General features: G+C 36.4%; 1 protein-coding gene across 1 annotated transcript in view; it reads right to left on the bottom strand.

The window, feature by feature from the left end:
• Positions 1–16,627, bottom strand: part of LOC126162428 (aconitate hydratase, mitochondrial-like) — a 171,195-nt gene that overhangs the window by 44,766 nt on the left and 109,802 nt on the right. The window contains exons 9-10 of the mRNA XM_049918930.1: positions 12,757–12,914; positions 1,541–1,799 (exon numbers count right to left, since the gene is read on the bottom strand). Coding sequence (XP_049774887.1) covers positions 1,541–1,799; positions 12,757–12,914 — 417 coding nt within the window. The remainder of the gene's footprint in view (positions 1–1,540; positions 1,800–12,756; positions 12,915–16,627) is intronic.

Below are 16,627 nucleotides of genomic sequence, written 5' to 3'. Positions count from 1 at the left end.
CTTGATCTTTTATCTTGACTTAGTTTTCCCACTTTACTAGCAGGTGATATACCCAGGATTTCACAAGCTGTATCTGCTTTTTTAATGGTTGCTGATAAGTCACAAAATTCTGTGTCTGAGGTTTCGCTATTCTTTCTCTTGTGAATTACAAATATCTTAGAATAACATGTTGGACGCAATGATATTCCTGGTATGAGATTGACAAAAGGGCTTTTATTTTTAGAATAATGATCAAATGTTATTTCTCGCAGACCTTTTGTTATAGGTTTCTTATGTTTCTCAAAAGGGTCCATGTGAGACTGACCAAAAATGTGATGAAATTTTATATTTAATTTCATGGTACTTGCATGTTGATTTGACCTCTGGGCTGACTCGTAAGTAAAACAATACCTTTTCTTCTTCACTTTAATCTTCAATTAAAGTAATGTCTTCAGGATACACTCCATACACTCTTTTATGACCTGCTTCATTAATAATAACACCAACAGAACACTGAGACATCATTTTTCAACTGCACACTTCATAAACTTCTAGCTAAATAAGTGTGAGTAGAGAATTGTTAGTGTAAGGGGGAAGACAACAATCAGACTTATATAGACTTGCAGAGGCAATTGTTAACCTGCTGAAACAATTACCATAGCAGTGTTTCGACAAATAATCATTAGCTAGTGGAATGTGGTGTGTTACATTATGCAATTGGTATACTTTATTTAATTAGCCTATCAGATATCGCACATGTTAAAAAACATATCTTTGACTCGTGTTTGTAATCTTTTTTCCATAACTTCCAATTAAATCTCGAAGTTGAAATTTCTGCTGAAGTTTGATATCATAAAGGTCTATTAACTGTGAAATTTTCAGATTTTTATCTGGTCCCCGAACAAAGATATTGCAGGCCACAAAATGGAAAAATTTTTAAAAATCCATTTTTTAAAATAGTGTATTTTTTTAAGTGTAAACTGCTCACCATTGATACTCTGTAAAAGGTAACTATTCTATACAGTGTAATAGTAGAAAAATATTAAAACTGAGAAATTAACCTCTCTTTGGAAAACTACTGTTCAAAAATTGAGCTTTTTAAATTTGTGGCTGATAACTTTGAACTATTAAAAATATATTAAAGAATACATTCAGCTAAGTGATAATGATGTTAATTTGTAGCCCAGAGTGTGTTGAACTAAATGCATTTTAAGTGAAAGGCTTAGGACAATCCACTACTGAATAATTGTAAAAAATGTAGATGCTTGCAAATACAAAAAAATGCATGTGGCCTGGAACAAATATGGCTGCCATTTCAAAATAATAAACAATAATTTTTTTTAAAAATATTTTTGTGACTACTAAACATTGGGGAATTCACCCAGCATATATAAAATTTTCTGAGATGGTCAAGCAACCAGTGCTGGACCACTTGGTATGGATTGACCCATTTGGTTGTAGTTGTAAAGAGCTTTTCTACAGGTCTGTTACACAGCAGAAATTGTTTATGAGTGCCTGTTAGTTATCATGAAATTAACATTGGTGAATGAAGATAACGTACCATCTACACTCTTCAGTTTATCCCTGGTAGGGTCAAAGTCAAGTGTGCCAGCCACTGACAGAGCAGTGACAAGCTCAGGTGAGGTCACAAAGCCATGTGTTGCAGGATTGGCGTCATTCCGTCCAGTGAAGTTACGATTGTATGAAGTGACAATTGTGTTCTTATCCCCTTTCTTAACATCCTTGCGATCCCACTGTCCTATGCAAGGTCCACAGGCATTAGCCAACAGTGTTCCTCCAAATTGCCGTAATGTTTCTGCCTGCAAAATTAATAATAACATTATTTGAAATATCACCATTGGGAATACTAAGTTTAATAACTCGGCTGTAGAACTGGTGTGACAGTAGGTCTGTCAAGCAATACACCCACAAAAAGCAACTCCAAAGCCTCCAAAATATAAAAGTCTGAAAAATGTCGCAAGAAATTTATACACTACATTGAGAATATTAATGTACATGGGAAACTGCCACTGCAGACAAAATAGTACAAAAAATCTACTGCTAGATAATGGGAAGGAAATTAAATTCACATGTTCTTTCTTCCTCTTTCCTTCCTTTCAAGTCTTGCCCTTGCATCAAGACATAAAATTAAGCAAATCAGAGGCAAGCTTTAAATCCAACCTAAAACTCTTCCTGACCTGAAACTCTTACCTAAAACCTAAAACTCTTACTGACCTAAAACTCTTACCTAAAACCTAAAACTCTTACTGATGCAATATTATCTTTATTCTGTTAACAAGTATATTGAAATTCAACTGTAGTAATTTGATTCTATATAAGAATTTTATGTTCAAGAATGTCTGACCTTTTACATTCTACTACCATCATTATCTGCAGCATTGACAGTTATTTTATGCCAGCATAGACTTCCTTTGTCTTGAAATGTAGCTCAAAAATTGTATCACAAAGTTTCTGCAATTGCTTTGTTCAATCACCAGCTCATAAATCACTCACTATTACTCCATCACACTGACGTACAAACTTTGTATGATCATGGTCTAAGCGACAAATACAATGAAAGAATGAAGACTGAATCATTTATCCATTTACCTTTGGCTGTGATAGACTGTCACAGTAGCTGAATGGCCTATGAGCAGTTGACTGCTACAGCTGTTTAGCACTGTTTTACCTGTGGTGTAGTCAACGTCTATAGATGTTTTGAGACATATGCTTGTTTATCATTTCATTGTGGTGTTCAACAATGGCATTTCAACAAATGGACACATCTTCATTGTCGGTTCAAGTGGGTGCTTTCATCAGACCTACACAACACTTTTTAGTTTGATGTAAATCCACTAGATTTCTTTTCAAATTATGTCAGACAACTTCCTTTTTCCATCTGAATGGAAGCATATTCACTGGAACTTAACTACACTTTGTAGTCTGCTGTAAATTCAACAAGTAATATTCTACTGTGTATCCTGTGATTACTGTAGATTCTGCATTTTTGTGCATCACTGTGAGACTCCATTTTTATTACAGACTGAAGTAAATAATGTACATAAATACTCCTATCTCTCCTAGTGTTGTAGAACAAATAAAAAATAAATACCTCGAAAAATGAAATCACATTGGAAGGATTCAGGATCCAGGGTCTGGAGAGAGGCAGCTACATTGTCCCAGTTAGTTATATTGTACTAAGAGATTGTGTTGGGTGGCGTAGGTGAGGGGAGAAAGAAGTTGGGGAGAGGTAGTAAGAGTATGGGAAGGTTGGCTGACAGCTGGAAGGGATAGGCATCAGATACATATGATACAGGCATGATGCCAGTGAGCTTGTTCTGGCTATATATAGGGACAGTTGTGTGCACTGCCCTATGAAATGGAGAAGTAGACTAAGAGGGAGAGACAAGACAGACGAAGAAGGAGACTATGGAGAGGAATGTGTGAGTACAGAATGAGGGAAGTTAATAGTCATGAGGCAGGGGCAAAGGTAAGTGTGGGGCAGGAAGTAGTGGAGATTAATAACAGGAGGATTACAGGACTGAAGAATGTGTTGCAGGGACAATTTCCATCTCTGTAGTGCAGAGAATCTGGTGTTTTGTGGAAGGATCAGGTGGTATAAGTTGTGAAGCAGACATTGAAACTGTGCATGTTGAGCTTCAAAACAAGACTAAATGATTATATTAACTCTTAGCCACAGTTTGGCAGTGACCATTTAGGAGAGTGGGCAGCTGGTTGGTGTTTGTGACCATATAAAATACCGTGCAGGAATTAAAGCAGAGCTGGTATATGATGTGGCTGTTTTGACAGGTGGCCGTGCCTCAGATAAGATAGGACAAGCCTGCGATGGAATGAGTAGAATTTGCTGGGTGGTTGCATGATACAGATCTTGCACACAGGTCTTCCAAAAGGATATGTCTCACATGGCAAAGGGTTCACAGTAGATGTGATAAGGATGAACTAAGGTACATTGACTGGGCAACAGAATACCACTATGGGAGGGTGACGAAGATTGTGGGTAAGATGTTCCTCATTTCTGGGCATTGTGATAAGTGGCCAAACCCTGGGAAAGGATATGATTAAGTTGTTACTGAGGGAGGATGGAGTATTAGGTGCTTTGGTATCCTGGCCCAATGTGCGTGAAAGAAGACATGGACCTCGAAGTTGGCTTGCTAGATGGCACTGCTGTATCCTGCGAGCACTGCCGTCATTGCTGCAGTGCTGGTTACGCAGACATGCACATCCCACTGACCTATCAAGGATTGCAGCTGTCCTTTAAAGTCAGCAGCACAGTCACATAGTCAGTCAGTTGTGATTCCACTCCACTATTGTATTGATCTTGCTACACATCATTATTTTTGTTCTGGATTTCCTACTGCTGCAACTGTCTCAGATAGCAAGGTGGGGTTATCACAAATAAACGAAATCAATCCATAGGTGCCGCCCACACTATCAATGGCAATCAGAGCCACAAGTGGCCACCATAACATAAAAGCCAGAAAGAAGTCATGCTTTCTAAGTAATTGCCACATTGCCTGGTGGGACCCCATGACTGACCTGCCTGATAAGAGGGCACTCTGCTGCGAATGGCAGTTCTCGCTGGTGCTCCATATCGTCCACATAGTACTGCCATCTTGGACTCAGGCTATGCTTGGACTGTATGATTCTGTACTTTTTGTCCATCATTTGTGTATCCAGTTGACGAGGAAAAAAGAGTGCTAGTAAGTGTAACCTCAACAGTTACATCTTAGATTTTTAGTGTAGCTTTGTGTGTATTTTGTATTAAACCGGGGACCTAGAAACGATGGAGAGGTTTCGTCCTGCCGTAGCCCTCAGTGGTTCACAACCCCACAACAGGCCACAGCAGTCCACCCCCACCACAAGCCCACACTGAATCCAGGGTTATTGTGCAGTTCAGTCCCCAGTGGGCACCCCCCCCCCCTCTCCAGACAAGTGTAACACCAATGTTTGCGTGATAGAGTAATTATGGTGTACACGTACGTGGAGACAGTGTTTGCGCAGCAATTGCTGACATAGTGTTACTGAGGTAGAATAAGGGGAACCAGCCCACATTCGCCGAGGCAGATTGAAAACTGCCTTAAAAACCATCAGTAGGCTGGCTTGCACACCGGACCTCGACACTAATCCACCGGGTGGATTTGTGCTGGGAACTGGCACACCCTCTTGCTCGGGAAGCAGCACGTTAGATCGCACGGCTATCCAGGCGGGCTAGTGTAGGTTTACTCGTAGGACTTAGCCCCCTGTGCCATCTCAGTTGTCTGCTGTCTTTCTCTCATTGTTGTCCACCTGTTTGTTTATTCTCTGGCAGCTTGCTGTTGATGCCAGGAATTCCTTACCTCTAACTTGTCCTGACCTCCTTTTCTAGTTCCATTCCCCAAAACACAAAACTTTCAACAGAGCAGCCATCCCAAACCTTAAAGCAGAGCCTGCTTTAAACCTTCCTCCCTACAGACACACGCTTCACCACTCCAGTGATGAATCATAGTGATTATATTATCTAAGACATTCAAGAACTGTTAGAACTCTTCCACCTACAAGCCCTGCCATTGTGCAATCGTCCCAGAAGTCCAGCACAGCCTCCAATCCCTACTCAAGGGCTTAAGACCATCTCAGAATCTCTTTGCCAAATCCATCTCCTGGCTCATTCCAACTGTCCTTGCTTCCCAAAAACGGAAACATTAAAAATCCTGAATGCCTCATTGTAGTTGATTACTGTGCTCCTATTGAAAGAATCTTGGCTCATACTGACCAACACTGCCAACCCAATGCCTACAGCCTAGCTTCCTAAATCAAAGACATGAAAACTTTCTTCACTGTCTCTCAACTATTCCCAACTGGATTCCTATTTGTCACTACTGACATCACTTCCTACACACCAACATCCCCCATGCCCATGACCTCTAACACTATCTCTCCCAACATTCTACTGATTCCAAATCCATCTACTGATTCCAAATCCATCTACTCATTACTCGTATATTTGGCAAAGTAAATCCGAACACAGAAATACATTTTCTTTGAGGGGATCATACTCAATCAAATCTGCAACATGGCTTTGGCAACCACATGGCACCTCCTATGTCAGTATTTTTATAGGTCATCAACAACAGAAAATAAATCATGCAATAAATAATTCACAAAATGATGTAGAGCATTACAAAATAGGAAACAAATAAATACAATTAGGTGAATAAAATTGTGTTCCCAGGCAACATCCAAAATTTAAATAGTGACTCATTGGAAATTATTACCAACAACTTATATTACTTCTGCACAGTAGCTGCTAACATTTCACCTGTTAAAGAACAATCAAATACTTATGCATTAGATTTACTCCAGAAGACACTGTTTACACCACCCACAAATATTAGTTAAAAATTACAAAAATCATTGTTGTTAAACGTAATAGTTAATTATTCCAACTATGATGATGTTTCTAACAGATTATTACAATGTTATGCTGATTTAAGAGGACTACCCTTGAGCTATAACTGCACAACACCTTCCAGTCACTTTAAAGCTTTGTGAGGAAGAAGGCAACAATAAAATACTGATTCTGTTTTCACAGAGTAACTTGTTAACTGCTTATCAGTTTGATTTTCTCAAAGGTTTCTCTACAGTGAAAGCCATATATAATATTCTAAGTTAAGTCCTGTCAGGGGTGTAATCACAAACTATTATCTTAGCATATTCAGTGACCTTGTCATGGTGTTTGATTGTGCAGACCACAATAATCTACTTTGAAACTTATATTTTATGGCATTAATGATATTCCTATGCATGGACGGAGCTTTACCTCCATAAAAGAAATCAGAGGTCACATTGTCAAACTGTAGCAGAGGAAAGAAACTACATTCAGAATGGTGGAATGCAAAATATGAATTACTAGAAAGTTCGCTACTGGGTCACCTTCTCTTCAAAAACTGGATAAATGATCTTGCATTGATTCTAAAGCAGGCATGGCTCATAATTAAAGGATCTGGGGCAGAGCTGTCCCAAAATATATATTAATTCACATTTCTCAATAATGTATTACAGAATTTCAATTATCAGAATGTATTTTGCACATTCCCACACAGATTTAAATGATGCCTGTCAATGTTTTTGAGGCTGTTGATATGTGATATCACAAAATGTTTTTCAAACAGGTAGCAGCTAGTCTTAAGGCTGCATTTAGAAATACAGCTTAGCTCTGCATAGCAGAGGTCTGGGGATGTGGTTTCCTCGGAGTACAGCTCTTATGTGCATCCTGGAGGCTCTGAGATTTCAGCCAAAGGGTGTCCTACCAACCTCCACACAATTTTCACATTTCATTGTTTGCATCAAAGGGGAATGAACAAAGTTGCTGAAACTTTGCTTTTGAATCCCTGTCTCTCTATATTTCTATTACACTTTGATAAGTCATTAATTGACATTTAGTATTATTGTTTTGATAGTTTTTTAGAGTTTTTTGTTTCTGCCATTGGCTGTTTTATCTGCCATTGGAATTAGTTTGCATATGTCTCGCCAGAGCGCAGTGGAGTACAGTAACGAAAGTATCACTACCTAGTGAGAGTTTCATGAATGATTAGAGTAAAAAGTGCACAAAAATACCCCTGCCCGAAATATGTCCTGTGACTTTAGTTTCCTTGCTAGCTGACTCCATGTAATGTGCACTATTAGCAAGTTTCTTTTTGGATGTATATTATGCATGATTTTAGTGAGTATTACTTGCTTGTGAATAACAGCAGTACACCACGACTTTGAAAACAATGCAATATGAATTCAGTGTGCAATTTGTCAGGTAAAATTTTGGAATGTGTGGTTAGGAAGAAAGTGAAGGAACTAGGTGCACCCAGACCTGATGTAAACATGAATCAAGAACAAACACAATGTAAATCTAGGCAAGGGTATACATGCAATTTTAACAGAGCAGTGTACAATGCAGCTGATTGGTTGTGTGTCCTATACCACTTAAAGTGCATATTTTGCTAATACACAAGAATAAATACAACAAATACAGTGTGTAAATTACCATGGCAGTTGCTCAGGCTGCTCATCTCAGTCAGTCACAGCACAAATCTGTGACATCATGGGAACATCACTGTGCTATCACTCAAACTCAAAACACCACAATTTGAGTGCTCAAAACATTGAAGTCTGAAGTTTAGATATAAAAATATCAAAACCATTAAGTGTGCAGTGAAGCTAACATACACCACATTCAAGATCTCTCCAAAATGTGTCTTTTAGTACTATTTGTTGTGGTAAACTGTTGAGAAATGTGATCTTGGGTGATAAATAAGCTACCTATACATGTTATTGTGGAGTTAGCTTTAGATGTTATTTAGTAGTTGATTATGAAACGAATGGAAGATATAGTAAAAAAATGTTTGGCTAAAGTGTGATACACCCCTCAACTGTCACGTGAAATTTTGGTTGTGGTGACAGACTGATCTGTAGCGTAGCCAGAGGTCTAGGTTAGTTCTGATGGATAAATGTCGCAGCCTTCTCCAGTATGGAAACCACAAGCCACGCTTGTTCTTAAGGATTGTTTAAAACATGTTATGTTTGCTGATAACACAAGCAATCTGATTAAGTGCCCAAACTTAATCATATCACACATACCTCAGAGGATGGACATGCTTGTTATTAATTAACAACAAATAGTTAAAATTTTGGTATCACAAGGGCTCATATTATAAACTTAAACATGAATAAATGGTCATGCACTAAACGAAACACTGTGTGTGAAATTCTTTTTGAGCCCATCTTGATAATATGTAACAATTAGCACTTCAGAAGCTAAGGTTGTAAAATTTTACAGTTCAAAATACTTTTCAGTGTGGTGACTACGTAGATGACAAATGGTACTGACTTTATTTTGCATAATTTCACTCTCTGATGCCTTTACAGAACAACCTGCTAATGTAAAGCAGTTAACAACAGTATTCAGTCAGCAAAACTAAGCAATAAGGATAATGTTTGAAACAAATACTATAGAAGCATTTTCATAGATATTTTGAATTTTTGGATATTTTGAATTTTTAGATATTTTGAATTTTTAGTTTTAATATCTTAAATTTTTTTCTCAGTGATAACCAATAGTTTCAAAAGTTTTATAATTATTAAGCTTATTAAAAAAGTTATTTCTCTATGTTAATGTATACTCTGATTCACTTCACATCCTTCCTTCATGATGAGACGTACAGAACATGATGACTGAATGGCACCTGAAGCATGTCTAATCCTCATTTTTCAAAGTTATGAATGTAGTACGTCATAGTTACAATGTTAATCTTAGGTGTATTAGAGAAGTTGTTCTTACACAACATACCGGACTTCCCAATGTTTTGACCAAAATCCAATTTTTCCTTTGATTGCAAAAAATACCATATTAGCTGAAATTTCTATAAATTACAGTCTTATGTTAAAGTAAAAAATATTATTTAATTTGACCATTCCCATAATTCATCCATTGCATATACATTTATTTTAAAGACTATTTTACAAAATTTGACAGTTTGTCCTTGTTTTGGATAACCATTTCCTTTCACAATAGTTACACAATTGGCAGCAATCCATGATGACTGGTGTGACAACAACTCAGCATGATAAGAGACAGTCATTAGATGACACATACACTTACACTGTCATCTAAAAGGTTTTTATTTCAAAGAAAGAAAGTGTCAGACTATCTCACACTAGGAATAGTTAGAGAAGTGGAGACCCTGAAACTCAAAGACCAGCATATAACAATAAACACAATAAGGGAAAGGGTGAAAATCAGCTGTGGGTTAATTTTCAGAGTCTTGCATGATGTTTTTAACATGAAAAAGGTAGCTGTCCATCAGTTTCCACAACTGATCACATCCACTCAGAAATCCCATGTATCGAGACAATGGTGGAAATGTTGCAGCTGTTTCAGGCCAATCCAGCTACCGAGTCACCATGGACAAATGCTGGAGATATCACTATGATCCCAAGACAAAGAAGCAAAGCAAGCTGTGGATACACGTGAATGCATCAATATCAAATAAGGCAATGACCCAACCATCATCTCGCAAAGTGATGCCGAGTGCTTTTTTGGAACTGTTATGGTGTAGTGCTAACAGGTTATCTTTATAAGGGGAACGTCATCACAGGAGTGTACTACTGAAAGTTCCTGACGATAATTCAGGAGGCTATCAAGATGAAGCTTCACAGAAGACTGTACAAGCAGGTGGTTTTGCTCAACAACTCTGTCCTAGCTCATTCTACACAAGACACAGTCACACCTCCATATTCCCTTGACATGACAGCCAATGACTCCTTCAGCTTTCCTCAGGGCAAGAAACTGCTTTGTGGCAGGCATTTCCAGAATGACAATGAAGTGATATCCAAAGTTCAAAGTTTGGTGAACAGCCAAACTACAGGTTTCTACAGCCCACGGCTCCGCCAAGTCAAGCACCACTGGGAAAAATATGTAACATTGAAGAGTGAATATCTTTTGAAGAACCAATAACATCACCATGTTTCATGGTAGCAGCTAGATTTATTTGAGATGTTAATTAAAACTTCCTGACTACTGTTTATACTTCCTATTTCATTATCCAAACTTTTGACCTACATGTAATTATTCTCCTAACTATTGTTCTTAATATCCTGGTATAGTATTGTTCTTATGTACTATACTATAGAGCTGAATTTTGTTAAGAAATAGTAATATTTTCTGAATTTTTCATGATCTGGTTTCTTTATCTTGTTTTCCATAATTTTTAAATTCTACCTTGGTATTTATATTCATCAGTAACTGCTATTGTTCTCATCCCATCTTACAATATTAAATCTTCATTTACAGCATGGGTTACCCTGAATTTTGTTTTATTGGTGATTATATTTAGGTCCCACTTCTTTATATTCTCTTGCCAATTTTCTGGTCACATACTCTGTACCATCACTGTCTTGGGCTAAAATCAGTTCTCATTGGCAAACTGTAATAAATACACTGTATTACCAATTTTTGGGAATACACTGTATTACCAATTTTTGGGATTTTTGTATTTACAATTTTTTTCTTCCAAGGCAAAAAAATTTCTTCTGTGTGCATCTTATATGATGTGGGTGAAATACAACATCCTTGTGTAATCCTTTAAAGTCCAGGTGACAAATATACACTGGATTTAATTTTTTTATGTGCAGTTGTTTCACGATGTGTGAATTGCAGTTATTATTTTTGTGTTTATTTCTTCTGTAGATTGGTTAAAAATACAAGCTTTATCTATATATATGAACACCAAATGAAGGGCTTGTGCTTGAACTGTTTCATTTAAATCATATGTCATACACAAAAAATGTCATCAATCATTGGTATATTGGCTCTAAAGCCTGCTTGTTCTTCATTTCTATGTGTTCTTGTTTTAAGGAATGTTTGATAATTCTTCCATTAAGTCCACTGAGGGTACTGTTAAGCTGAATAATGCTATAATTTTTACATGCATTTTTTCTTACTTTCTTGTGTGTTATTGAAGTATAACTTATTTTACACTCACCTGATACATCCTCCCCATTTAAACATTTTTAGAACCTATTTCTTAACATACCATGTAGGTGATTTCTCAGTACCAAATTTTAATAATTCTGCTAGAATACCTCCAGTAAATGAAGTTCCTCTGTCTTCATTGTACCTTTTCTTATTCCTGTGCCCAATGTATGTACGGGTCTGTTTACTTGTTTGTTGATCAATTACATTCATTCATGAAACATGAAAATGTAACAGAATTAGAGTACACAGTTAGTGAGCCATAAAAAGAGTCAGTCATGTAACAAAAATGCCTCACTTCAGTGATATGTGGGAAGCTGAGGTAAAATAATCTTATAGGTACTATTATATATCAAAGACGGGAAGCATTTCACTGGTGTGATACTGGAAAACTCACACAAGCCGAGTTGTAAGTCAAGGAAATGCCATGAACCAATTTATTGGTAGGACACATTTCTAAAAAAGAGACTGTTTATTAAAAACTTGCATAGCTTACACTGAAATACTGCTTAAATGACACAATTTAAATGTCACATTCATGATGCCTTACAAACACTAGTGGAAGTGAGATCCAGTTTCAGTCCAGTGACTGACTTCTCATGATGTTTCTCTATTTAGCAGATTATCGAAAGCAAAGTAATTCTATGACAGAAAGGAATTTATAAAGAAAGAATTTATAAGAAATGAAGTCTTTGTTTTGGAATTCGTTGTATGTGTTGAAGTTAATGTATTTTATGAATGTGGTACAGCAAGGGAAAGTCTTAGTAAAATGTAAACAATTATGAATGCACTAGTTACAAAACACAAGTATGATAATCTAAAGTCCCTTGGTGGAATACAATTACTGGAAGGAGTAAAGGTAACAACTCATTGAATAGTAGAGGCACTGAGTCATTTACAGTCAAATAAATAAGACTGAGAATGTTGCCAGTTTTAGAGTTGTAAATACACAAGCCCAGACATGTATACACACACATAAACCTGCACGGCTACCTTGTCCTGGATGACTACACTATGCTGCACTGCAGCAAAATGAGTGATAGCTTGTTTCAGGTGGAGTCCAGTAGTGCTAGTGCATGTAACTGGGACAATGTAGTTATACAGGTGTTGAGGTGTTACATGTATGATGTACTCTATAGCTCCAAAGAAAGATTTATTTAAAAGCTAGCAATGTTATCAGTCCTGTTAATGTGACTATCAACATTCGACTTGAAATACGCTGTAAATTATTTTCCTTCATACTGAGGTGTACTTACAATCCCATCCCTCTCAATTGTTGCTCGAATTTGTTCAGACCCAGGTGTTATATAAAATGGAATTTTAGATTTGAGTCCATGCTTCATTGCTTCCTTGGCAATACTTGAACATCGACCCAAGTCTTCATAGCTAGAATTGGTACAGCTACCAATGAGCCCTAAAAATGATAATGATTTGTCAATAACAAAATAATGATACATGGCAACGTGTGCTGAAAGGTGCACAATTTTTATGTTAGGTGTACAGTGAATACAAATTTGCAGTAATTTAGGCTATATACATAATTTTTGACTCTGTGATGATGATGAAATATTAGTGAAGTATAGCCAGCACCATTCTTTATAAATGCACAAATTAGAATTCTGTTGGCAGGGATAAAGTAAATTATGTTTATGCAGTCATTGACAGTTATTTGTCAGGCGAAGAGAAAAATCAGAGGGGAACTATTGGAAGAGAGGAAAAACTAAAAGAATAAAAGAAAAAGAATTGTATCTAAAAGATACTGATATACATACTAATTGGCAGTCACTTTTGACAACTATACCATAGGAATGAGCAAGCCTGTATCATACGGAAGGCTTGTTCATGGTACAAAAGGAACATAACAGGTGGCAAAAAACAAATATATCATTCAGTCATCTTTGTGTGTAAATAATTCAATTTAATTCAATTTATTAGTGTCCTTGTAGTACATCATCAAAATGACATGGGACTTGTCAATATACCTTACAATTTAAAATACATGTACATGAAAATTTGTAATTGAATTTACTTGTCACTTAGACATTATAATTTTAATAGAACTATAAGAACATTAACATAAAAATATACAAGTAGGATAACAACGTACAAAAAAAAAAAAAAAAAAGCTAGTGATTCTCACATCAAAGATTATTCCATTCTTACATTAACACTGTTTCACACTTTCATAGAAACAGCAAGTATTTAAATGTGAGCAATTACACATATTTGTTATGTCAGGGAAATATTAACTGCGCTTTTATTGTCAGTGATTCATAAACTCTTCAATACTGTAAAAACTATTGCTCAATAACATGTTTTTTAATTCTCTTTTAAATATGTGCAGTTTTGGTATTATTTTTAGTTCTTTGGGGAGAGCACTGTAGAGAATTTTGGGTTGGTATAGTTCACTTTTGTGATACATAGCTGTTTTTTGAATTTCTCTGTAGAAATCATTCCTATTCCTTGTTTCGTAGTTGTGAAATTCTCTGTTTAATATAGAAAATTCCTCGTGTTCTTTCAAGAAACATATGCTTTCATATATGTATAAGGATGGTAGTGTCATGATTTTTAATTCTTTGAAAGCATGCCTACAAGAGTCTCTATATCCTATACCTTTTGTTATTCTGACTTCCTTCTTTTGTAGTCTAAATGAATGTTTTGTTAGACTGTTGTTCCCCCAAAACTGTACACCGTATCTTAATAAACTGTGCATGAATGAGAAATAAACACATAACACTGTTTTAATATTATATGAGCTTTTAAGCATTCTAAGTATATAACATGGTTATAATAGAAGGAAACATTCCACGAAGGAAAAATATACCTAAAAACAAAGATGATGTGACTTACCAAATGAAAGTGCTGGCAGGCCGACAGACACACAAACGAACACAAACATACACACAAAATTCAAGCTTTCGCAACAAACTGTTGCCTCATCAGGAAAGAGGGAAGGAGAGGGAAAGACGAAAGGATGTGGATTTTAAGGGAGAGGGTAAGGAGTCATTCCAGTCCCGGGAGCGGAAAGACTTTCCTTAGGGGGAAAAAAGGACGGGTATACACTCGCACACACACACATATCCATCCACACTGTCTGTATATGTGTGGATGGATATGTGTGTGTGTGTGCGAGTGTATACCCGTCCTTTTTCCCCCTAAGGTAAGTCTTTCCGCTCCCGGGACTGGAATGACTCCTTACCCTCTCCCTTAAAACCCACATCCTTTTGGCTTTCCCTCTCCTTCCCTCTTTCCTGATGAGGCAACAGTTTGTTGCGAAAGCTTGAATTTTGTGTGTATGTTTGTGTTCGTTTGTGTGTCTGTCGACCTGCCAGCACTTTCATTTGGTAAGTCACATCATCTTTGTTTTTAGATATAAGTATATAACATGTTTGACTTACTTTTTTGTTCAATGATATTACATGCTTTTCCCATCTTAAGTGTTCATCAATCCATATTCCCAAGAATTTAGTGTATGATGCTTGTTCAATCTTACACTTACCCAGTTCTACTGTAAGGTTAGTTTTTATTTTATTTGTAATATGCCTGAAGTTGATGCACATTGTTTTTTTGGCATTCACAATGAGTCTGTTTTCATTAAACCATCTGTCTGCTTCGTCTGTTGCTAATGTGACTTTTTCCTGTAAGTCAGCTTCACTATTTGCTTTAACAAACAAACTTCTATCATCAGCAAACAGTACTGCCTCTGCTTCAGATAGTTGACTTGGTAGGTCACTGATAAATATTAAAAACAGTAATGGGCCTAATACAGATCCGTGGGGTACTCCGTACAAAACTCTCTCGAATCTTGATGAGTATGTCCTATCTGCATAGCTTATCTCCACTTTCTGATACCTGTCCAACAAATATGATTCAAACCATTTGTGGGCAACTCCACGTATCCCACAGGCGTATAACTTCCTAAGCAGTAACTTATGGTCGATGACATCAAAGGCCTTTGATAAGTCTAAAAACAATCCACAATTTAATTCCTTTCTATTTATGGAATTTAGAACAAGTTGCAAAAAATTGAAGATAGCTATTTCAGTTGATTTATTTTTACAGAAACCATTTTTCGCATTAACCAATATTCTGTTCTTAATAAGAACTTTGTATGGTCTATGATTCATTATCCTTTCTATTATTTTTGAGAAACCTGATAACATTGATAAAGGCCTAAAGTTATTAACATCATATTTATCACCATTCTTGTAAAGTGGCTTTATATTTGACATTTTAAGTTTTGATGGAAACACCCCTGTCTTAAAAGATTCATTTATAATTTCAGTGAGATGTGATGCTATGTTTCTTGCACTTTGTTTAATGACTTTGTCAGGAATCCCATCACACCCACATGACATTTTATTTTTTAACTTATTTATAGCATTTAGTACCCCTGATTCAGTTACTGGATAAAGGAGCATTGTCATGTCATTCATGGGGATTTTTACCTTGCTATTGGAATTGCATTTAGTTTTAATTAAATTTATGGCTATATTTGTGAAATGTTTGTTAAATATGTTGGCAATCTGAAGTGGGTCCTGTACAGTTTTACCCCCACTTTTAATGACAAAGCTGTTATCTTTTCTCTTGTGTCTACCTATATTTTTATTTATTACCTCCCAAGTTGACTTCATTCTGTTGTTACCTTTCTCAATATATTAATCATTACCAAGCTTCTTAGCTGCAATTATTACTTCCTTGTACAGGCTTCTATTACATTTCACATGTGCTTTCAGTGCTACATTCTTTGTGGCTGATTTATTTAACTTTCTGAGAGTGTCTGATGACTTTCTAATCCCCTGTGTAACCCATGTTTTGGTTTTATGTTTAGTTTTGACTCTTTTTATAGGAAAGGCAATATCGAAGCAGTGTTTGTAGCTTTCAAGGAATGAGTCAGACTTTGTGTTGACATCACCACTTGATTCACTACCCCACTTGTTATTTTCCAGAATGTAATTAAAAATTCTTATGCTGTCATCATTTATAAATCTCCTTTCTTTGTAATTGTTATTGCCAACAGGGTCCTTGTAAGATGTGACATTTAAACTCAATTTGATACCCTTGTGATCCGAGAAACCAGTGTCAATTACTTCATTGTTATATTCACACTTGTCCTTGTTTATAAAA

The sequence above is a fragment of the Schistocerca cancellata genome, chromosome 2 (assembly GCF_023864275.1).
Source record: "Schistocerca cancellata isolate TAMUIC-IGC-003103 chromosome 2, iqSchCanc2.1, whole genome shotgun sequence".
Taxonomy (NCBI): Eukaryota; Metazoa; Arthropoda; class Insecta; order Orthoptera; family Acrididae; genus Schistocerca; species Schistocerca cancellata.
The sequence above is the reverse complement of the archived record's forward strand: the minus strand, read 5'-3'. Positions and strand labels throughout refer to the sequence as shown.